The sequence below is a fragment of the Equus quagga genome, chromosome 8, assembly GCF_021613505.1.
Source record: "Equus quagga isolate Etosha38 chromosome 8, UCLA_HA_Equagga_1.0, whole genome shotgun sequence".
Lineage (NCBI taxonomy): Eukaryota > Metazoa > Chordata > Mammalia > Perissodactyla > Equidae > Equus > Equus quagga.
The window spans coordinates 57,260,073-57,283,560 of NC_060274.1; the positions used below are offsets into that span (position 1 = coordinate 57,260,073).

At 36.7% G+C, this 23,488-nt stretch overlaps 1 protein-coding gene across 4 annotated transcripts in view; it reads left to right on the forward strand.

Annotated features, from left to right (window-relative positions):
• Positions 1 to 23,488, forward strand: part of ADAM22 (ADAM metallopeptidase domain 22) — a 242,058-nt gene that overhangs the window by 155,045 nt on the left and 63,525 nt on the right. For all 4 annotated transcript variants that reach the window (XM_046670780.1, XM_046670781.1, XM_046670783.1 and 1 more), the window contains exons 5-12: positions 3,262 to 3,344; positions 8,660 to 8,723; positions 10,677 to 10,746; positions 14,657 to 14,727; positions 17,890 to 17,964; positions 19,618 to 19,689; positions 20,536 to 20,702; positions 22,378 to 22,462. In XM_046670780.1, the coding sequence (XP_046526736.1) occupies positions 3,262 to 3,344; positions 8,660 to 8,723; positions 10,677 to 10,746; positions 14,657 to 14,727; positions 17,890 to 17,964; positions 19,618 to 19,689; positions 20,536 to 20,702; positions 22,378 to 22,462 (687 nt within the window). The remainder of the gene's footprint in view (positions 1 to 3,261; positions 3,345 to 8,659; positions 8,724 to 10,676; positions 10,747 to 14,656; positions 14,728 to 17,889; positions 17,965 to 19,617; positions 19,690 to 20,535; positions 20,703 to 22,377; positions 22,463 to 23,488) is intronic.

Genomic DNA, 23,488 nt, shown 5'->3' on the forward strand with positions numbered 1-23,488 from the left:
TAAAAATAATGCATAAAATAATTAAGTAAAAACCTATTAAATTTATTTATTTTAATAATTTAATAATAGAGTATATAAGTTAAAGAAGCCCTTTAACATTAAGGCCTCTATTCTGGACTAAGAAATATTTCCAGGCATCTTAAAGGAAAAAAAAAAGTCTTCTTTAGTTCTTAGTTTAAATAGTTATTGATTTGTGGCAAATAATCCCTGAAAAAAAATCACAACACAAAAATTAATTTCCATCATTATTTAGAAAAATTATATATACCACCAGTTGAGAGCCTCAGTATTTGAAGTATAACAGCCTAAACTGAGGAGATTTGCCCTCTAGTGTTTATGCTTCTCCTGAAGTGTCATGGAAACAATTGATAGAGATTCAACCATATTGAGCTCCTCTCTTTGTTTGCTGTGTTAGGCTTTTGTGCAGATGGGTCCTGATCATATGCTGTTTTTGGATTGAGTCTTGTTTTTCAGAATCAGAAATTAATGAAAGATTGCTTTCCATTATCATTTATTTATCCCCAATATAACAAAGGATTGCTTTAAAACATGATTTCCTTGTCCTTTTTATGATTTAATGTAACATATTTCCAGAGCTGGTATTTGTGTGTGTGTGTGAGTGAGATTGGCCCTGAGCTAACATCTGTTGCCAATCTTCCTCTTTTTGCTTGAGGAAGATTGTCACGGAGCCAACATCTGTGTCAATCTTCCTCCACTTTATGTGGGATGCCGCCATAGCATGGCTCGACAAACCGTGCTAGGTCAGTGCCCAGGATCCAAATCTGTGAACCCAGACGGTCAAAGCTAAGCATGTGAACTTAAGCGCTATGCCACCTGGCTGGCCCCCCAGAGTTGGTATTTTAAAGAAAGCTTTAGTCATCTATAAAACATTTCTTATATGCTTTTACCTCTGAAATATTTTCCCCACATATAATTACTTGTCAGCTTCCATTGTTCTCTAATCTGATACCATAATTCTTGGGATTATCTTCTTTGTTTCCATACTTCTCCTTGTTTCTACTATCTTTTTATCTACTGTTCACTGTGAGTCTTAGACCTCTGAGAAAAATCTGATTGGGTAATTTAGTCGCCATTCAGTATAAGGAAACACTTTTAGATAGAATTCTCTTTCTATTCAGGTCGCCTCATTGGCTATTGGCCTTTCGTGTCTGGCCGATAGAAAACTATAGTTTTGATTTCTGGTCCAATCAGATGTGTCTAGGAAATCAAGGTCATTTGAAACATAATAATCTCTCATGCACTTAGAATCTAATCTTATGGACAGTTCATCAGTCCAACAGCCTAACGGAGGATATTTTAAATTCTCTTAAATTTGCTCCCAGCCCTACTCAAAACAAAACAAAACAACAACAATTAGCCTAGGGGAAAGCTTGGATTCGCTCTGCATAACCCACAGGTTCTATGTCCAGCTCATAAGTAGCTTCCGGAAAGGCCACAGGCCTTGGGTTCACACAAAGTTTGCATCCCTTTTTGGCAACTTCCCAGGTAGGCAACCCTTGGCTCTCAGAAATTGTGAACCTTCTATGTGGAATAGAGATACTATTTCTTTGTAGGATTTACATGAGGATTTAAGGTGACTGTGTATATAAATTGAGTAGAATAATTGACACACAGTAATGATAATAGCACAAATATTTCCTGAGTACGTACCAAGTGCCATACATTATTCTAAGCCCTTTTTGCGTATTAGCTCATTTAATTGTCTGAACAACCCTATAAGATTATTATCTCCATTTGACAGATGACACAGGCAGTTCTTAATTTGCTTGAGATTACACAGCAGTAAGTGAAGGAGCTGATAGCTCATGCTGTTAACATCTACACCAAATCAACCCTACCTATGAAGCCAGTGCTTGGTTTTGTTTCTGCCCCTAAGTCTATGGCCTTCTGGCTTTCACCCCTGTCAGACCTGGATGTGGATAGTTCTGTCCTATCTTGTCCTTCATCAAATCCAGCCACAGTCCTCAGTTCATGATGGTCAATGACTCCCTTGGGAATTTGGAGGTTTCACAGGGTCAGGGATTGCACTGTGTGCCGTCTTACCTGCTCTCTACCCTTTCACCAAAGCTGAGATTCACCCTATCCTGTGGAATCATCTCATGAGAAGCAGCAGTCTCAGGCCAGGCTGCCTTCCCTGGAATTCCAGTGAAGAAAATGTCTTGTTATGTCATTATGTCTTTCTATTCTCTCCTCTCCACTCGTCAAACACTGAATATTTTAAGCAGGGTCAGTCTTTAAACCAGGCTATGAAGTACGTAACATTTGCCCCTTTAAACTACCCATTCTATCTATCCTTACTATGTCACTCTTTCATATCTCAGTGGGTCAGTTTAATTAGAAGCTTTCACCTTCTGAGGAAATGGCAGATTAATGGGGGAATGGGAAAAGGTCATTTAGAACAATGCTTCTCACACTTTAATGTGCATGTGAATCGCCTAGAGACCTTGGTAAAGTGCTGAATATGATACAGTAGGTCTGGGCTGAGGCCTGAGATTCTGCATTTCTAACAAGCTCTTGGTGATGTCAATGCTCCTGGTCTCTGAACCACATTCTGAGGAGCAAGGATTTAAAGACTGAGGCACCACCATGAGATGCCAGAGGATTTACCGTGTTACCTTTTCCAGGAATATTTAATCCAAAGAAATGAGTCTCTCTTAGTGGAATTTAGTTAATGTGACTAGCTGCTAGAAGAAATTTCTCAATTTCCAACCCTACCCTAGACTGTTTACCAGTAAAGCCATTCCTGGTTGGAGAAAAGAATAGTATAAATTTGTCAAGTTTTGTTGTAAACACTGCAAAAATAGACATTTTTCTCCATCAATTTAATTTAATGACTCTCAAATGATTTATATTTATTTCTCCTTAGCTTTATGTGAAAGAACATCATCTTGCTGCTACTAAAGGTTGAGTTTCTTGTGACTGGGGAAATAGATGATTAAACTTATCCTGGTACAAGGGCCATAGTGTATTTCAATCTCTGTTTCTTTGTTCCTTCTAACATCACCTACATAAAAAGGCAGTTAGGTCAGCTTTTATTTCCCGGTCTTTGATTTGGAGTCAGCTCACTAGGAATGTTTATGAATAATTCTGTTAGAAATGGTTTGATAATACTAATCTGAATAATGAAATATTGTGCAGAGCTTTACAAATGGAGGTGCAGTGTGGGCAGAAACCTGTGAAATGATGTGGCTGATTCTCCTTGTGATGGCAAAGGCTTGTGTTTTCTATTTCTCTTTTCAGGGAGGAGAACACTGTTTCTACCAGGGCCATATCCGAGGAAACCCTGCCTCGTTTGTTGCATTGTCAACATGCCACGGACTTCAGTAAGTGTCCACAAATTTTTTGTATCATCCATTTTTTCAATCACTTATTTTGTTTGTTTTTAATGCGTTGTAATCAATATCCCCATTTTATGTCAAGAAATAATTTCAAATCGGTAGTGGATCTGTTCTTTTTCTTTTTTGTGGTTTATAAACCAAGCAGATTTTACAATTAGAATCACAGCAGCCCGGGGCTCTGATACTGTGATGTGGGAAGCATTTTTCCAGTTTCCTCCAAGTTGAGACAGGAGTGATTTGGGAAACGTTGATCTCTGTTTCTGTGGATGTTTAATCCCTTGGTACCAGTTCTACCCCTACTACTCCTTGATGTTAGTTTTTGTTTCATGGAATTATAGAAATTTCAGTAGATAAAATCTCTTGAGTCCTTTCACAGAGACAAAAGGCTGCATGTGACCTCAAGAACTCATGTGTTTCAGCCCTTTTTTCAGCCAGAATCCCACCTAACCCACAGCAAACTCGTGGGAGGGTCCATCTGTTCTCAGAAATCTCCAAGGATCGGGGTTCATCCTTCCTCGGGGCCTTGCTTCCTTTCTCATAACCTTCATTATCAAAGAATGTTTGCTGATAGTTAACATGGGAATACATCCACTTCCTCTGTCCTCTTGATAATGGTGATACACAGGTGGCTGTCTCTTTGTTTTGTAACCCCTTCTAAAGCTACCAAGTCATTCCTCAGCAATCTACTTAGGCTAAATCATCTCAGTTCTTTCTTGTTTTGTTCTAATTTTTTTGGGCACAGAACAAGCCAGCACTTTAATTTAGTTGTGTTGAATTTTTGTTTGGAAACTTTAAAATACTTTCTGTCTCTTGCCAAGTTAGAGATGTGGTTTTTTCATCGCAGTAGCAGCTACTGAATGTCTGCTGTGCCAGCCAGTGGGAATATTCAGGTATTTAGAACAGGAGCCCTGCCCCCAAGACCTCACAGTCTAGTGGGGAAGCTAAATCTAGCTCTCCTTCCTACTAGAGAATGTGATAGGTGTGTTTGTTTTCTTTGAGAGAGCAAAAAACAGAGAAAAGTGAAGTTGAGAGTGGGCACTGAAGAATGAGTGTTACTTGAGGGCTCCAGAGGAATGTTACCTGAAGAAGGTGGAGTGGTCCTTGGAATAGGCCTTGACAGAATCTTCCAAGAGAAGGGGTTAGACTGACAAATCTTAAAGAAAGGTAGGAAAGAGATCTAATGGGAAAGGCTGGAAAATGCAGCTAGTCTGCCTAAGTGGTGCCTCTGATCAGGCTCTGGCAGTAGGTATGTGAGACACAGAAAGGAGACAGTGCGAGGATCAGTTACGTAGCCAGAGAAATGAGGCCATGTGTCTCAGAGCGTGGATGACCTCCACTTGCTTATTGTTTTTTCTAAAAGACTAGTTTACTTATTTTAAATAAATTCTTTGAGTAAAGAGATGTTTTTACCAATGTAGACTCCATGCCTAATATGTGAGGGCCTCAGTTTTCTTATCTGCAAAAAGAAATGTCCATTTCAGCAGTAAAATTGTTATATCTGATCTCAAGACAAGCACAGCTGTCAGCTAGGAATAGTACACTGCGCCTGTCGACATTTGTGATAGCAAGTGTGTTATAGCAGAGTGATATAAAAAGTAAGAGGCTGTTTTCCCTCTTTTCCTCTTAAAATCTCAATCCAAAGTCAGTGTAAGCATCTTGTCTGGTTCTTATTCCCGTTTGCCTCCCAGTTTCCCAAGTGGATGCAGTACTGTGAGAATCAGAGTGATTACTGCCTTCTAAAGGCCATAAAAGACCTGAGAACCTAAGACCAATAGCGCACTACTAATCCTACATAGTCATTTGAAGGAGGATGAAAAACTAACTTTAAGGAAATTTTAGTGACTAAATCAGGAGTAGAACTCAGAGTGTGCTTCAGGTGTTTTAACTGAGTAAAACTTACTTCTACCTTTAGAAACCTTTACATTTGAAACCAAACAAAAAGAAACACACAGAAAGCCCACTGTGTGTCTGGAACACTGTCAGAATTGTATACGAGTGTGTTTGGGCGTCTTAGACTTTTATGAGCCTGTTGGATACAGTTACTCTTGTTCCTTTTTGTCATTTATTAATTATGACTTATCTTGATTTTACCTTCTGAACAAAAATTGCTGACAATAATATTTTGGGGATATTACTAAATGTTAAATAATTTATGTTGTCTTAATTGCAGTGATTTAGATATGTGATGTATTATTTCATCCATGATTCATCTTTTATAAATTACCAAGTACATATTGAGATTTTTCGTTTTTCTTGATTTACTGAATTCAGTCGAAAGAACATAAAGGGGAAAATAATCAGCTTTGTATGTCTTTTCCATAAAGAACCTGCAAGAACATATTTTTTCAAATTTGAAAAACTAATGGGCAATATTCTGGTCCTGGTATGTTTGATGTTATGACAAACTCCTGTAACTATGGGAACCTTAAAGAATGGAATCAAATGTAAGTTTATTGCCCTCTTGTGGCAATTTTTAAGAATGGCTGTTTCTTTTCAAAATCTTGTTTTCAGCCTTTTAAAATTTTAGCTCAATTGTCCTGTAATGACTCGTTCTAGCTGCAGGTTTTTATTAAGTATATACCGTGTATGGACTCAATATACTTAGTGGAATTTATATAGATATAACAGAAAGATGCCAATCCTCAAACAAAGCAAATAAAACACATATGCTTTTTAATTGTTAAGGAATCAATAATAGTGTATTGTCATATAGGGAATCAGAATCTTCTAGTTACAGATTGTGTCAGAATTTGCTTTATTTACACTGTGTATCGTAATGTTTAAATCCAGTAAAAATAACTGATTTTTGCATTGGACACTAACCTAACGCAAGAGGAAATAATACCCTGTACTATTTAAACAAAATAATCTGTTTGCTACTTAATCAGCGTAGCCATGTGAACTTTGGCAAAGCATGATGGTTCTGTACAATTTTCTGGTTGGATCTGGCTAGTTCTCAGCAGGGGCCGAGAGAATGTTCACGGCCATATTTGGGCTACTGTTCTGAAAATGTTTCCCTACTGATTCCTCAGGCGTGTATTGTCAATAGTATCTCACAAACTGCATCTGTTTATCTTTAAATTCCAAATGCAATGTCATGCAAATTCAGAAAGTGTGCTTTTGGTCAAAAACCTTACAGATGTGAGAATAGCAGTTCTAAGGTATATAAAAGTTGAGGACATGTGGAAGATGTTAAAGTAGGAATGAAAGAATTTGGATAGAGGCAGAGCTTGGAGGCCATCAGAATTACAGCTCAGGGAAACCAACCGATTTCACTAAGCCGTCAATAAAAGACAAATATGATTCTATGTTTAACAGCTTGGGTGTTGTGCAGCCATTTCCACCTGACACTGAAAAATGACTGCAGAAGATCACAGCTCTGCCCCTCATCAGATGCCTGAATGATAAGACACATTTCTTCAGCATCATAAGGGTCTTGATCTCAGTAGAAGGACCATGTTTTCCTAAAGGGAGTGGCTATCGGATCTCCTTGAATGGGACTTGAGGCCACATGTAGGTTAAATGCCCTCCAGAGGATTTCTCAACTGGCGGATTGTTATCTCCAAAACTAAACTCCAGATTTGCACCCTGCTGCCTGCGTCCTGCTTCTATGTGCCTGCCTCATTCTGCTCTTCCTGCAGCTTTTTTCATTTTATTAAAATGGCAGCTCTATCTTTCCAGTTGTTCAGGTCAAAACCTTGGAGTCCTCACTGATACAACTCTTTCTTGTATATTTCCTTTCAAATCCATGAACAAATCTTACTGGTTCTACTGTTGAAAAATAGCCAGAATTTGACCAGTTCTCACCGTCTCCACCATTGTCCCCATGATCTAAGTTACCATCTTCTTTCACCTGGATTATTGTAATAACTTCCCCATTTCTATCTTTGCCCTCCTAAGGGTTGTAACATAGCAGCTGGAGCAACTATTTTTAAAATTTAAGGTAGATTGTGTTTCCTCCCTGCATAGAACCCTGCAGTGGTTCCTTATCCCTCTCAGAGGAAAAGCCAAGGTCCTTAGGAGGGCCTACCTAATATGGCCCCACTCTGCCTCTGATCTCATTTTATGGCACTCCCCCTCACCCACTCTATTCCAGCCACACTGTTTCTCTGGTGTTCCTGGAACACGCCAAAATTCTCTTACCTTAGGGCTCGAATCTGAAGTGCTCTTGGCCTGGATAGCCTTATGGCTTATCCCTTCACCTCATTCAGGTCTTTGCTTAAATGTCATCTTTTCTGAAGCTTTGCTCTGACCCTCCATATAATCAACAGTCTTCTTTCTCTAGTCCCTATACCCAGTCCTCTGGCACCATTTGTTGCCCTTAACCTGCTTTGTTTTCCTCCCTACAATTTATCACCACCTCGTATATATTTCGTTGTTGATTATGTATTTTTTGTCTGTCCTCCCTAGAATGCACATCAGCCCCGTAAGGGCAGAGAATTGGTCTGTTTTATTCGCTACTGTATCCCCACCACCTAGAGCAGTGCACTGGAGGTGCTCTATAAATGTTTTTTGAATGAATGAATGAATGAATGAAGGTGAGTGGCCAATTATGGACAGGCAATTCAGGAACAAATCTGCCTGTGGTCTATTCCTGCTTCTGCTCTTACTGGTTATATAATTTGGGCAAGCTACTTAATCTCTTTGGGCTTTGATTTCCTTACTTGTAAAATAAGGATAGTCATTGTACCTCCCTCATAAATGTGTGAAAAAGGTTAAGTGAGTGTGAAGTATTTAGCTCGTGGTAAGTTGTTGAAGTGTGTCAACTCTTGTTCCTAGAGCATCTTCCAGGTGTATGGTAGGTAGGCAATTCTCAGTATAGTCCCTCACAACCTGATCAGAATCATCTAGGGTTTGTTTAAAATGCAGCTTCCTGGGCCCCAACCAAGAAATCTGAGGAGGGCCCTGAAAGTTTTGCATTTTTACAAGCTCTCCAGGTAACTATTTGCATATTGAAGTTTTAGAATTGTATGTTGGAGGGGGGAATAATGGACCACAATTAGAAAGTGGTAACCCTGAACCTGGGGAATGGTCAAGGTAAGGGACCCTGCTGCTTATGGAGAATCAGAGGGAGGGACCTTTCCTCTCAGCAGTGTGTGAGTGTGTGGGGGTGTGACGTGTGTGGCATGTGGGGTGTGTGTGTGAGTGTGTATATTTGGTATGTATCTGGTGGTGATGGGTGGGACAGGGAAGTGGGCATTGAGAAGTAAATTGATCCTCTGGCAGGTGCTGATTGTAAAATGATCTTGTTCTGAGGCAAGAGTCCATAGCCATGGTAATTATTTTCTTGTCCTTGGCAGTGGGATGTTCTATGATGGGAACCACACTTATCTCATTGAGCCAGGAGACAATGACACCTCCCAAGTAAGTGCTTCTTATATTTACTGTGGCAAATGTAAGAATTGATGCTGGAAGCTTTTTTTCCCTTTCTTTTTCCTCCTCATTTTTCTGCCTTATCTTATTTTCATATTTTTAGGGTTGGGATAGTAAATATATATATATTTAAAATTTTAGGGGCCAGCCCGGTGGCGCAGCAGTTAAGTTTGCATGTTCCGCTTCTCGGTGGCCTGGGGTTCGCTGGTTCGGATCCTGGGTGTGGACATGGCACCGCTTGGCACGCCATGCTATGGTAGGCATCCCACATCTAAAGTAAGAGGAAGATGGGCATGGATGTTAGCTCAGGGCCAGTGTTCCTCAGCAAAAAGAGGAGGATTGGCAGCAGTTAGCTCAGGGCTAATCTTCCTCAAATTAAATAAATAAATAAATTTTTAATATGGAATAAGTCAAGACTACAAGTGTTTTTTTTTTTTTAAAGTTTCTCTCTTACTCCTCCTTCATGTTGGAAATACTTTCTTTCTGAGGTGTTCTGAAGCCTTCATTTCTATCTCTACCATAATGTGCTGTGATCTGTCTTAGTCTGCTCAGACTGCCATAACAAAATACTGTAGTACAGCTGAAACAACAGAAATTTATTTTCTCGCAGTTATGGTGACTGAAAGTCTAAGGTCAAGGTGCTAGCAGGGTCGGTTCTGCTGAGGGCTCTCCTTGGGTTGTAGACAGCCAGCTTCTCACTCTGTCCTCACATGGCGGAGAGGGAGCTCTGCTGTCTCTTCCTCTTCTTATAAGGGCACCAGCTGTCTCAGATTAGGACCTTTAAGACCTTTTCTTTTTACCTTGAGGAGGCCACCTCACAGGCCCTATCTCCAAATACCTCACATCGAGGGGTAGGGCTTAAACATGAATTTTGAGGGGACACAAACATTCATCTAAAACAGATCAAATCTACAAATATGTGATTTTCCACTGCCCTTTCTTTTCTAGATCCTAGATTTTTCTCAACTGCCCATTGTCTTTAAGGTCCTGTGCTGATGAATTTTAGAGAAACTGGGTTTTAAAAATTCTTTCCTCCACCTTAGTTAAAACATTCATTTTCCACAAATTAGGATTGGATTGAGTTAATATTATAGACTACAGAGAAACATAATACACTTCCATGCTAGCTCTCTGCACACAAATATTCTTCTTTGTGTCATGGAACTTGGTCAGATGCTTAAGAGAGGCAAGTAAGTTCTAGAAACACACGTTGTTTTGCCACCCATAAACAATCTTGTTTGGGAAACTATTTGTATTGTATTTTATTTTCTGGATACCTATTGCTGGCTGTTGAGTCACTTGGCTTGACCAGGTGATTTTTTTAAAGGTAACATCATGAAACTTGACTATTTATGACAGTAATTTGTTTTAGTAATTGAATGAATCCAGAAGAAATTATTTGAATGTTCATTATTTTTTCTTAGATGAAATGTGGCTTTTTGTCTGTTAGCTTTTCGTAGAACTTTGTATGACTTGAATTTTGGAGCAAGGTTCATTTGGGCATCTGCTTGTACCAGTCAACATACTCCCTAATCCTAGGAAGATTGTTGGCTCTGCAGTCTTTGCCTAGCAAAGCTTTCTCGCTCTAAAAGCAGGGCAGGGATCTGTGGAAAGGCACCAGTCATGAAAAACGTTAACCCATTTTCCCACATGTCTTACTTCTCCTTGGGGAAATAGGTCCATTCATTTATTTTCCATTACTACAGGCTTTGGCTTCTCTGTCTGCTATGGCATTTTGCTTCTAGTAGGATATTGCTCTGGTGTTGGGAGAACACAAGAGTGAGAGGGGGGAGTAGCGTGATGGCTCATTGCCTCGACAAGCCCAGGAGGATGAGTAGTCAAGCTACGGTTCTTTGAAGGATTTCTGCTTCTCCAGCTATGATTGCCTGAGGCTAGAGATATCTGGTTGCTCATGCCTAATCTCTGTTGTTTGTGTTATTTCAGGAGGATTTCCATTTTCATTCTGTTTACAAATCCAGACTGTTTGAATTTCCCTTGGATGATCTTCCATCTGGTATGATATCTGTGTAGTGACTTAAAAAAAAAGAAAACTTTAATAATTCATTTTAATGCTGTAGGGCTAATCTGTATGTGAAGTATCATTCACCCATGAGTGCTCATAACAATTTTAGGGAGAAAGTCAATGGACGTCAAGAGGGAGAATAAAGTGCAAACTGACCTCATGTTTATAGTGGATGAGTTTTGAAAGATATAGTTTGAGCACATTGAAGGAATACTTTTAAAATGACGTTAGAGCAAAAATTGATCTGCCCAGGTAAAATATATAAAAATTCAGTTAGTGAAGTGCTGATTTTGTAAATATAGGGATGAACTCTTAACCATCTTCCCATCTGTTTTCCTCATCTCTTTTTGCCCCAGCATTTTAAGAAAGAACAATTGTAGATTAAGACTTTTTATTATTATATGCTATTTGTGAAATGAGTCTTGCCTTCTCATATATGTTTGTTTGTAGGTCCATTTATTTATAGATGTTGATTTGATTTGCATCCAAATCTTCACATGACAAGTAGGGCAGAGCACTGTACTTTGGCCTCATTAGCAAAATGATAATGATGCAGAGTGCGTTTGCCTTTGGCTCTGCTGAACTCGTTGGTTTCTCCTTCTGAAGACAGAACACACCAAATATCTGGTGTGCAGATACTTCCTCCCTATTTAGTGAGCCCTCACTGTGGCCATAGTACATTCTAATTTTTAATCTCATTTTAATCTTTGCTACAGCTCTGTGATTGATATTATTATTGCCATTTTCTAGATGAAGAAACAGAGGCTCAGCTAGTTTGTCTTTTCCAGGGTCCCACAGCTGGGTGGGGGTTTGGATTATGGTACTGTGAGAACATACTCTGGGAGAGAGGCACAAGTGGAGATGGAAAAATTCCCAGACTCAGAGCAAATCTTAAACTACTGCTTAGGAAAATCACTTAAAAGTTTACATTGTCTCCTCAGGGGAAAATGAAATGTGTTTTCTAATGTCCCTTTCTCTCTAGAATAGATGTGTAATTCCTTGATCTTCTGCAGTTTTCTTAAAGAGAAACAAAACTTGCCACTTCACTCCTGCTGCCAAAGGGATAGAAGATCCTATTTTATAGAATTTAATATTTTGAAAAATCTGCAAATAACTATATAGACACTCTTACTTTACACAGATGTCTGTTTTAGACTTTCTTCAGTTACCTTATGAAACTTTTGTAATCCCTATTATTGGAAGAAAATAAATCGTGACTAGCTGCCTGAGAATAAAGTTACAATCTAATAGGTATTACTAGAAGCAATAAATATTAATTAATGTTTAAAGTAATAAATAAAGCTACCCTCTAAGGACTTTATTGTAGGCTTGCCACAATACAATCATACAATTTTTTAAAAACTTTGTTCAGGGTTTCTTTTCAACAGAAACTTTTGAAGTGACCTGGCAGTTTTGCTGTTATTAAAAATGAGTTTTGAACATATTCTTTGAAAACTCAGGTCTGTCTCAATTAGTTTCTGGTTTTCTTTTCTCATCAGAAGTTGGCACTGTTAATTTTTAGAGTGTTATTTGCCTGCCAAGACACTTAGATTTACTATGACAAATCAGAAGAAAACAAGAAATAGACAAATTAATGTCAAAACTGAAATTTTTGTGAAATAAGCTCAAAAGCAAGTTTATTCATTTTAGATTTAATAAAGTTTCACTGGGCTATGGATTACATTATACCTTTGTCTTGCCACGCATTATGTCTTTCTTGGAGATAGAATATGATCAAGTGTTTCCCCGACTGGTTTGACTGTTGAAACTTTTGTTTTACATGACACATCCCTCAGGACTAGTATTCCTAAGGACATATTTTGAGAAAAGCTTGTGTATTTAAACACTGACCCTTTAGCACTCAATGCTTTAAAAATTACTATAATGAAATATACAAATCTCATGTACTGTTTGATGAGTTTTAACACATATATACATACTCCCCTGGTGAGAGAGAGAGCATTTCCATTACCCTACTAATTTCCTTTGTGTCCCTTCCCAGTCAGTGCCTCCCACTTCTGCAATCCCTTTTCTGAATTTTTTCACCATAGATTAGTTTGGTTTGTTGTAGCTCTTCACACAAATGGAATCATGCGTTCTGTCCAGCTTCTTTTGCTTAGCATATGCCTGTGAGATTTACGTTGTCAGGGGTAGCAGTAGTTCATTGTTATAAATTATTGAGTTTGCTCTTATTATATGAATATGCCACAATTTTTTATCTATTCTGTTGATGGGCTTTTGGATTGTTTCCAGTTTTTGGCTATTATGAATAAAACAACTATGAACATTCTTGTAAAAATCTTTTTTGTGGACACACGGTTTACATTTCTTCCTTGAAATATCCAGGAGTGAAATTACTGGTCATAGGTAGGTATATGTTTAACTGTATAACAGTGTTGTCAAACTTTAGTGTGCATCGGAATCACCTGGAAGGCTTGTTAAACACAGATTGCTGGCGCCATCTCTAGACGTTTTTTTAAGTACTTTATTGAGGTTTGATTGACATACAAAAAGCAGTGCATATTTAATGTATTCAACTTGATAAGTTTGGAGGTAAATATATATTCATGAAACTATCACCACAATCTATGCCATAAACATATCCATTAATTCCAAAAGTTTCCTCCTGCTCTAATTTATTAATTATTATTATTACTATTATTTTTGTGATAGGAACACTTAACATGAGATCTTTGTTACCCTCTTAGCAAATTTTTAAGTATACAGGACAGTATTGTTGACTATAGGCACTGTTCTGTACAGTAGATCTCTAGGACTTACTCATCTTGTATAACTGAAACTTCGTACACTTTGACTAATACCTCCTAGTATCCCCCTCTTCCCAGCTCCTGGCAACCACCGTTCTACTCTCTGTTTCTATGAATCTGACTTTTAAACTTCTCATATAACTGGTATCATTCTGTGTCTGGCTTATTTCACTTAACATAATGTCCTCCAGGTTCATCCATGTTGTCACAAATGGCAGGATTTCCTTTTTTAAGGCGGAATAATATTCCATTGTATGCATATACCACATTTTCTTTATCCATTCACCCATTGATGGACATTTAGTTTGCTTCTATATCTTGGTTATTGTGAATAATGCTGCAATAAACATGGGAGTGTGGATATCTGTTTGAGATCTTGGTTTTAGTTCCTTTGGCTATGTACCCAGAAGTAGGATTGCTGGATCATAATGTATTCCTATTTTTAATTTTTTGAGGAACTTCATAGTTTTCCCTAGTGCAAACTCCGATTTCTAGAATTTTTAATTCAGTACCTCTTGGGTGGGTTATCAAAATTTTCATTTCCAACAAGTTCCCAGGTAATGCTGATGCCACTAGTCCAGGGATCACACTTTGAGAAATACTGTTTTCTGAGAAATTGCTGAACCTTTTTCCAAAGTGGTTATACCATTTTACATTCTCATCAGCACTATTTGAGAATTCTGATTGCTCCACATCTTCACCAACATTTGGTGTATCATTCTTTTGTGAAGGTCAACAGTGGAAGTGAAGGTCAAGTTGGCTACTTAGGAGATTGTCAATAAAGAATGTGATGTATTTATAGGAGAAATATGAAAAAGTTTTGAGATAAATTAGAACAGGAATAATGTTTGATTTTTTTGAATTGTATTCATTCATGATATGTTTATTTAGTATTAATATGAACAGAATTACTCAGATTGATGTTCTGTATTATCACTGTGTGCAACATTATACATATATTATAAAATTTAAAATAGTTATAATTATATAATTTATAAATTATATAATTATAATGATCATTAATAAAGTATAATTATATACTTTATACTAGGAAGGGCTCGTAAAACTTTGATTGTCCTGTATGAAAGAAACATGAAAAATGCACTGTTAAATTTATTTTTATTTCCTTTTAGAATTCCAACAAGTAAACATCACTCCACCAAAATTTATTTTGAAGCCAAGACCAAAAAGGATTAAACGACAGGTATGTATTCACAGGTATATGTCATGATGTTTTAGAAACACGTGACAACTCGTAATCAATTAAATCTACATTGAGTCTGTGAGAGAGGAAGTACTACTTCAGGCATTTGTCATGCCGTGGAAAACAGTAAGGGTGACATATTTGTAGGAACAGTGGAGGTGGGGTCATATTATTTCATAGACTGAAAAAGGACTGAAGATAGGGGTGATAATATGGTTGTTCATCACATAGATGAATTATGGGGCTCCCACCATGGCATCTCAGGTTCTTTCTACCTCTCTCCTTGCCTCGGTATGTGCTACGTCATAGAGTTTATTTATCCCTTTAAAGATACTCCCTTAAGAGTGAATCCATCAGGTGTTGAAGCCACAAAATACTGTTGTCACACTTGAGCTACTTTGGAGTCTGGGATATAAAGTCAGGATGTCAGGATATTCAGTGGATCTTGGACTTAGTAATAATAATAACTGTGTTTGTACAGTGCTTTAAACCACATGAAGTAGGTACTATTTATTCCTCTTTCACAGGAAAAAAAAGATTGGCTCTGAAATTTGAAAATGACCTGCCAGAATGGTAGAGCTGGTAAATGGTTTAGATAAAATAGGCACTGTGGTCCTCAGAATTAAGATAGCATCACCACTGTGGTGGTGGTTGGCATGAATGTGTGTGTGTGGCATAAAAAACACAGGATGAGAGAAATTGATCTCTAGTAGGATCAGGCAGTTCAAGGAACCACGTATCTTCTTTTTAAAATATGTTTAATAAGTATGAAATAAAATATGTTTACAGACAGATTTTTAATGTGCATAATAATTGCTGACTTTTGTTGACTACTTTAAAATGTGCCTGGCCCTGTTCTAAGAATTTTAATTATATTAACACGTTTAATTCTTATAACAATCTTATGAGGAAGATATTATTATTACTCTTATTTTACTAATAAGGATGGTGAAGCATAAGAGGCTTAAGAAACTTGCCCACAGTCACATAGGGTCACCCAGTGGTGGAGCTGCAATTCTGATCTAGGAAGTCTCATCTCAGAGAAGTGCTTTATAACCACATGTACTTTATATATTGCCTCTCAGAAGCCCTTGTGTTCCATGAATTACTAGCATGAGCTATGTAGTTTGTGAATAAAGATAGGTGGATAGGTAGATGTATCCAGTTAAATGGATAAAAATAATTGCCATCAGATTTAATTTGAAACAGTATTTATTTTCATCAGTTGTGAGATGAAAGAATAGAATAATTTTCTTTTGACACATTCCTTGCACTTCTTCATTAACATCTGCAATATCCAGTCATTTGCTAAGCAGGCAAACTCTTGATTTCCAGTCAAGGAAGTGATCGGCAATATTGCCAATATTGCAACTCTCTGATATTAAGAAAATGTTGATGTTTGTTAGAAAGTTTACTGTATTAACTGATAAGGCTCACGTCTCTTCCACAGTTAACAAAGTAGATACTGTCTTCCTAAAAACATACATTTTTTTAAGAAACTCTTGTCATCAGATGGGGTTATGTTACTCAAGCCCGGAATTATAGTCTATTATTCCCTGTCAACTTGGTGTTATAAGGGCTTTTGAAAAATTTTTTTTTTTAAGTTTGGGAATGCATTATCAATGAAACTAAATCCATATGACAGAAATTTTTTAGTTTGTTTTAAGTGTAGTACTCAAAACAGACATTCATGTATCATTGATTTAGATTTGACTGTCTACCCTCATGGCAAAAATGGCCCGTGGGCAAGTGAACCAAACAATTTACTGAGAAAATGTATGTCGAAGCATAACATAAAGGAAAAAGTTGATTTTACAGATCTTGTTAAAGATTGTGTTATAGACTAACTGCCAAGAACAAAGGGATGTGGCTGCCTTAGTGGCTCTTGCCAGTAGCATTCATCGGTCGTGACTTTGAAGGTGGAGAAAATTTATTGTTGAACAGACATATATCAGACGTATGATAACCCAAGACTGCCCGTGAGCTCTCAGAACTGTCCTAACAAAGCTCCTGTATCATTTGGGGGATCCCATGAACCCTACCAGAGGAAGGGGCGTGTCTCAATCCCAGTTCGGAGATTATACAACAAAAGTGCCAATCACTCACTCCCTAGAGACCTCTCAGAGATTCTCAGGGGCTTAAGTTAAACCATTTGTTATAATCTCCAATATAGACTGTTAAATGCAAACAGCCTGATGCAAAAGAGAGTGAAATAAATGGAAGTACAAAATAAAATATATATTGTTTGATTTTATATGCATAAATATTTCTGGAAGAAACCAGTAACTGTGCTGTACCCATTGTAGAGGAAGAGGCAACAACCAAGTAGATGGGGGACAGACGTGAGAGGAAGACTTTCATCCTATAGCTCTTTATAATTCTGTAACTTAATTCTTGAACCATGTAAATTTATTACTTACTCAAAAACTAACTAAATTGATGAAGATGAAAAAAATAAATGCTGAATGAATAAAAGGAGAAATTTTGTTTTATTTCCACCATATTTTTTAGTTTTTATTTTTAATTTTTTTCGACTTTATTGAGGTATAATTGACAAATAAAATTGAAAGATATTTGAAGTGTACAGTGGGGTGATTTGCTATATGTATACATTGTGAGGGGATGCCCCCCATGGAGTTAATGAACACATCCATCACCTCACATATTTACTGGGCTTTTTTTTTTGTTTGTGTGTGAGAATATTGAAGTTCTATTCTCTCAGAAAATTTCAGTTATAAAATAGTGTTATCAATGTAAGTATCCATCAATGAATAAACGGTCAAGAAAAATGTGGTACATACACAACAGAATATTATTCAGCCTTAAAAAAGAAGGAAATCCTGTCATTTGTGACACCATGGATGAACCTGGAGGGCATTGTGTGAAGTGAAATAAGTGAGATAGAGAAAATAAGTACTATGTAGCATCACTTATATGTGGAATCTAAAAAAAAAAGAAAAAAAAGTCAAACTCATAGAAACAGAGTATAAAAGTGTTGCCAGAGGCTGGGGGTTGAAGGAAATAGGGAGAGGTGGTAAAGTTACAAACTTTCACCTATAAGATGAGTACGGTCTGAGGATATAATGTATAACATATTTTTTAGCTTCTCACAGCCAAGTTCAGAGGGCTTATTTAGGTGCTATTACCTTTACTATATTGCAGCTTCGCCGACATCCTCGTAACGTAGAGGAGGAAACCAAATACATTGAACTGATGATTGTGAACGATCATCTCATGGTAGGATTTGCTGAATTTTTTGTTGTTTGAACTTGCCCATGCCTAGGGTAAAACTGGCCGGTGCAAAAATATGTTTAGAAGAAAGAAGCACATAAAGTTGCAACCTGGAGGAGGTATTTGTATAACCACACGTATTTGTTACCCAGCAACACCCTGCAAGTGGGAAACATTGTTAGGTGGAAATAACCAACAGTATTTTGTGAGGTTCCAAAAATATTTCTGTGACTCATAATGTCAAACCTTTGGATTTACTTGATTAGTATAGGGGCTAATATCTCCTGTTACTAAAATGGCAAGGTTAAAAAAAATAGAAACTTCCATTTTATATTGAAAAAGTAAGTGAGGCACCAATAATGAGACGCTGTAGTTTGTAGTGTACAGATTTATCCTAATAAAAGAAATGCGATTTTTCTATTTCTGTCTTGCTATGCAGTAAACCATATGGAAAAGCTTATATAGCAAAACGGTGAAGATTTTTAGGATAAGAAGCAGCCCAACTTCCTTTTCGCTGAGTCAGTTGTTTTATTATATTCCATTCATGGGTGTGTTGCAGTCAGTATGGTTAAATTCACAGCACAGCAGTGAGTTATAATGCTAATTGTTCCATGTAGCCAGAGTTTTAAACTGAAAATGTTCAGTGATACGTATTGCTGAATTTTACTTAATTTCAGGTACAAGTATGTTTTAATTTACTTTGAATATTTATTTGAGGGAAAATGTGTCATTTATTTACATACGATTAAACAAATAGTACCAATTTTAATTATTGATGTTGATAATAATAATAATAATAATGCAATCCAGATTGAGTGCTTCTTTCTTGTTTGGGCTAGGACTAAGTTTTATCTTTTTGCCTATTCAAATTCAGTGAATGTTACTATTCCCTGAGATTTTTGCAAAATAAAAATAAGTTGCAAGAACATATATTTTTGACAGTTTAGGATATTACAAATTCAGATGTCTGCAGACATCTGTGGGCACATAACATAAAGGAAGTGAGCTAAGTATAAACAGTAGGGAGGGGTGAGGCCTGTGGCAAAAGAGAAGTCACTTGGCCTGTCTAATGGATCAGCTGCTTCTCAATAGTTGTCAGTTATTACCATGTGGGAATGTTAATTTTAAGTGAAGCTACAAATCAGATTTTACATGATATTTCCTGAATTTTGAAACAGCATTGAGGCCAAACAAAAGGTATATGTGGTCCACATCTAGCCTGTTGGCCATCTCTTTGTAAGCTTTAGGGCTTTCTTCTTCTTAATGGGTAAGTTTTATAGAACTTATACATTTTTATAGTTTTAGTAGTATTCACATTCACTTTTTCTGGCATTGACCCTACTTATATTCATATGTCTTACAGTTCATAGACAACTTTCATGTGTTTTATCATTTGAATAAAAATCATGTGATAAAAATAAACTTGTAAAATGGATGGAATGGGTATTTTTTACTTCATCTTGCAGATGAGTAGACTGAGGCCTCAAAGGTTTAAGAGCCTTGGCCTCAGATTACACAGCATATGAAGAATTGGGTCTCAACTCTTACATTTTTTACAGAAAGCCTTAGAGATCTTTCAGTCACACCATGTTTTCTCTGCTGAGGTGATTATTTGCTGATGACTTTGAAAGCCCTCCACTTGTTTTCTTTTGATTTCAGTTTAAAAAACATCGGCTTTCAGTTGTGCACACCAATACATATGCAAAATCTGTGGTGAACATGGCGGATGTAGTAAGTATCAACCCGATTCAATATTGCCAAAGAGGAATTTTCTCGCCTGATTGTTAATAGAATGGATAATATGGTTTTTATATTTTCACTACTCTAAATCGCACTTTAGCCGAGGTGTCCTGTAAGTCCCTGATAACCTTGCAATTGACTATTGACTTTGATCTCTGGATGGGAAGATGATTAAAGGAAGTGGTCGAACGTACCCACAGATTTTTTCGTGAAATTTCTTCCTATATATTTCACATTGGAAAAGAAAAGGTTGAGTCATAGTCCCTAACAAAGATATTCGCAGTATATGCCTAACAGTGGAAAAGCAATATAATAGTTGTGCCTCTTTCAAAAAAGTGCCTAGTGCTGTGGGAATGATGCAACTAAATAATTCTACTCTACCTACTTTTTAAATCTTCTCTTGACACGGCAGTGCCAATGTCTTCTCCATGAGTTTAATCAGGGCCAGTCAGGTTGTATAGAAATGATTTCCTTGGAGAGTCTTCATTGTTCTACTTTTTGCTAGGGGAACTCAAGAATGCATGAATTCTTTGTCTAGGGTGCCAGAAAATGGATTTAGGAGAGCCTTGAATAAGGGTAAAAGTATTGGTCAAAAAGTGATCTTTTGTTTCTAACTAGTGCTTTGTTCTTTGTGTATTACTTGGTAAACAATTTAAATTTCTATTAACTTAAGGAAAATGCATGTAAATTAGAAAAGCAATTCTCTCTTAAAAACAGTAACGTTTCTTACATTTAACTAAAACTCAAGGAGTTTCCATAAAGGGAACTTTGTAGTCCTGTTCATAAATTGATTTTACCACATGTACAGCTGGTGTGTTCATTTTGTTAATATACTAGATATATCAAGACCAACTTAAGACAAGGATAGTATTGGTTGCCATGGAAACCTGGGCGGCTGACAACAAGTTTGCCATATCTGAAAACCCACTGATCACTCTACGGGAGTTTATGAAATACAGGAGGGATTTCATCAAAGAGAAAAGTGATGCAGTTCACCTTTTTTCGTATGTAACTTTTGTAATGATTTATTACTTTTTTGCTTCCATGTTGAATGCTCTATTATTTATGACTGAGATGTATTCTTTCTACTACATAATACAATTAGGATTTGACATGGAAGATACATTTGGAAGAAGTTTTAAAGTGTAAATTGTTCAAAATTGTCTTGAAAATTTGAGGTTCAATTTTGAGTTATTTTATTATTGCATGTATATTTCATTTAACCTTTCAAGAGATTTAATCAGAGCATTTACTGAATAAAAGTGCTGTTAATACTCATAAAGAATATTCTTAACAGATTAATTATATTCTTTACAGTTGCTGTTTTTTTTTTTTATTAATGTTATGATAGATTACAACCTTGTGAGATTTCAGTTGTACATTGTTGTTAGTCATGTTGTGGGTACACCACTTCCCCCTTTGTGCCCTCCCACCACCCCCCCTTTTCCCTGGTAACCACCGATCAGATCTCCTTGTCAATATGTTAACTTCCACCTATGAGTGGCAGTTGCTGTTTTTTAAATGTTAATTTTATCTTTGTTTTTTGGTTTAAGGTGAGAGCTTAGTATTTCTGGAGTTTATTTTTTATTTTTTCTCACTCTTGTAGTTTTGGTTTTTTTTGGTAACTTGCATATTTGATATAATAGCAAGTTACATATAGTAGCATTTTAAAAACTAATCATCTAAAGTCAGAGCTGTTGAAGAAAATTATAAATGGAAGTAGCAGAACTTATGTTAGGGTAACTTTCTTTTTACATAATTTCAAATTTACAGAAAAGTTGCAAAAATACTACAAGGAAATACCCTAACTATGCCCTTCACCCAGATTCATCAGTTGTTTACATGTCATCCTATTTGTTTTATGACTTTTTTCCTTTTCTTGTTTTTCCCTCCTTCCATTTCTTTCTTCTTTTCATCCATCCATCTATCTATGATTTTTTTTTTTCCTGAACCATTTGAGAGTAAGTTGGGGATATTTACTTACTGGGCCTTTACTACTAAATACTTAAGACATTTTCTTATATAACCATAGTAAATTATTAAAACCAGAAGATTTAACATTTATGTAGTACTTTAATCTATAGTCTTTATTCCAATTTCACCAATTGTCTGAATAATGTCTTTTATAGCTGGTTCTCCCACCCTTCATCCCACTATCACACATTACATTTCATTGTCGTGTCTCTTTAGTATACTGTAATCTGAAAGATTTCCTCAGCTTTCCTTTGTTTATTTTGGGCTTAACATTTTTGAAGCATATAGGCCAGTTATTTTATCGAATGTTGCTCATTGTGGAAATGTCTGACGTTTTCTCATTATGAGGTTCAGGTTGTGCATTTTTGGCAAAAATACCATAGAAGTGATTTTGTATCCTTCTCTGAGTACACATATTAGTAATTCTTTCTTAATAAGTATAGTTCTATTTAAGATCTTTATTTATTTTTATATTTTTGATGAGGAAGATTGGCCCTGAGCTAACATCTGTTGCCAGTCTTCCTCTTTTTGCTTGATCATGTAGGGAAACGTCCCTCAGAAACCTTTTTCTTTGGTTATGTGTGTAAACAATTCTCACATTCCTCCCTTACCTCAAGAATATATAGTACAGAAGTGTTAATAATGAGAGGTGCTATGATATTTAAACTATGAGCAGTAAGCATTTTTCATTTCCTTTTCTAAAAGGGGAAGTCAATTTGAGAGTAGCCGGAGCGGGGCAGCTTATATTGGTGGGATTTGCTCGTTGCTGAAAGGAGGAGGCGTGAATGAAGTAGGTGTGAACATCTGTACAATACAAAGTGGTATGATGGCTGAAAATGTTTTCCTAATGTTTAAGAGAGAATTTCTCAGCATTCTACATTCTCCAAACGTTAGGTTGTGTTATTAACAACCAATATGGTTACTGTAAATGACCAGTGTCAGAATAGGGAAATAATGGGAGATAGTATTTGATAATTCTGTTTACATTCTCCTTAGAGTAATTTCCAGATTCAGCTATTTACACGTTATATAGAGAAAAATCTTTACTTTTTTGTTGTTAGTGCGAATGAGTCGATTCCAACTCCTAGCGACATGCTATTCATAGGGATTTCACAGCCAATTTTTCTGGATGTGAGGCCAGGTCCTTCTTCCTACTCTGTCTTAATCTGGAAGCTCTACTGAAACCTGTCCACCAGAGGTGACCCTGCTAGTATTGGAAATACCAGCGGCATAGCTTTCAGCATCATAGCAACTAAAAGATGGGTGGTGTGGTTCCTTGACTGGGAAATAAACCCAGGCCAGGATGGCAATAGCACTGAATCTTAACCACTAGACCCCCGTGGCTGGTCTTCAGTTTTACCTTCATTGAAAATAGGCCCTGTTTATCACTTTGACCAATTTTCCAGGGAATTGAGTAATTCCTTGAACCGTTGGTTTACTCCCTAACAACCTAATTGGAGATTTTCTTCCTACCTCAATACTTGACAAATTTTTGGAGAAAAAAATAGACTAGGTTTTCCAAAGGATTGTTTCTATACTGAAGGCACTAAACCCGATGGAAGTAATCTAAAAGAAAAATACTTGAATCTTTGGGAAGCTACATATTGAAAAAAATATCCTTAGGTCTTCTCAAATTTCTTTTGGCCAAAGATCATCACTACTTCCTGTTACTCATACCATTTGTTTTCTGAAGCCACATATATTCAACTTGGGGAAATTTCAGGAGTACAAGTGGACACACAAAAATGAATGAATTCCAAATAATTTACACATTTATTTTTATTTTGTATTATCCAAAAGACTGGTTTAATTATAT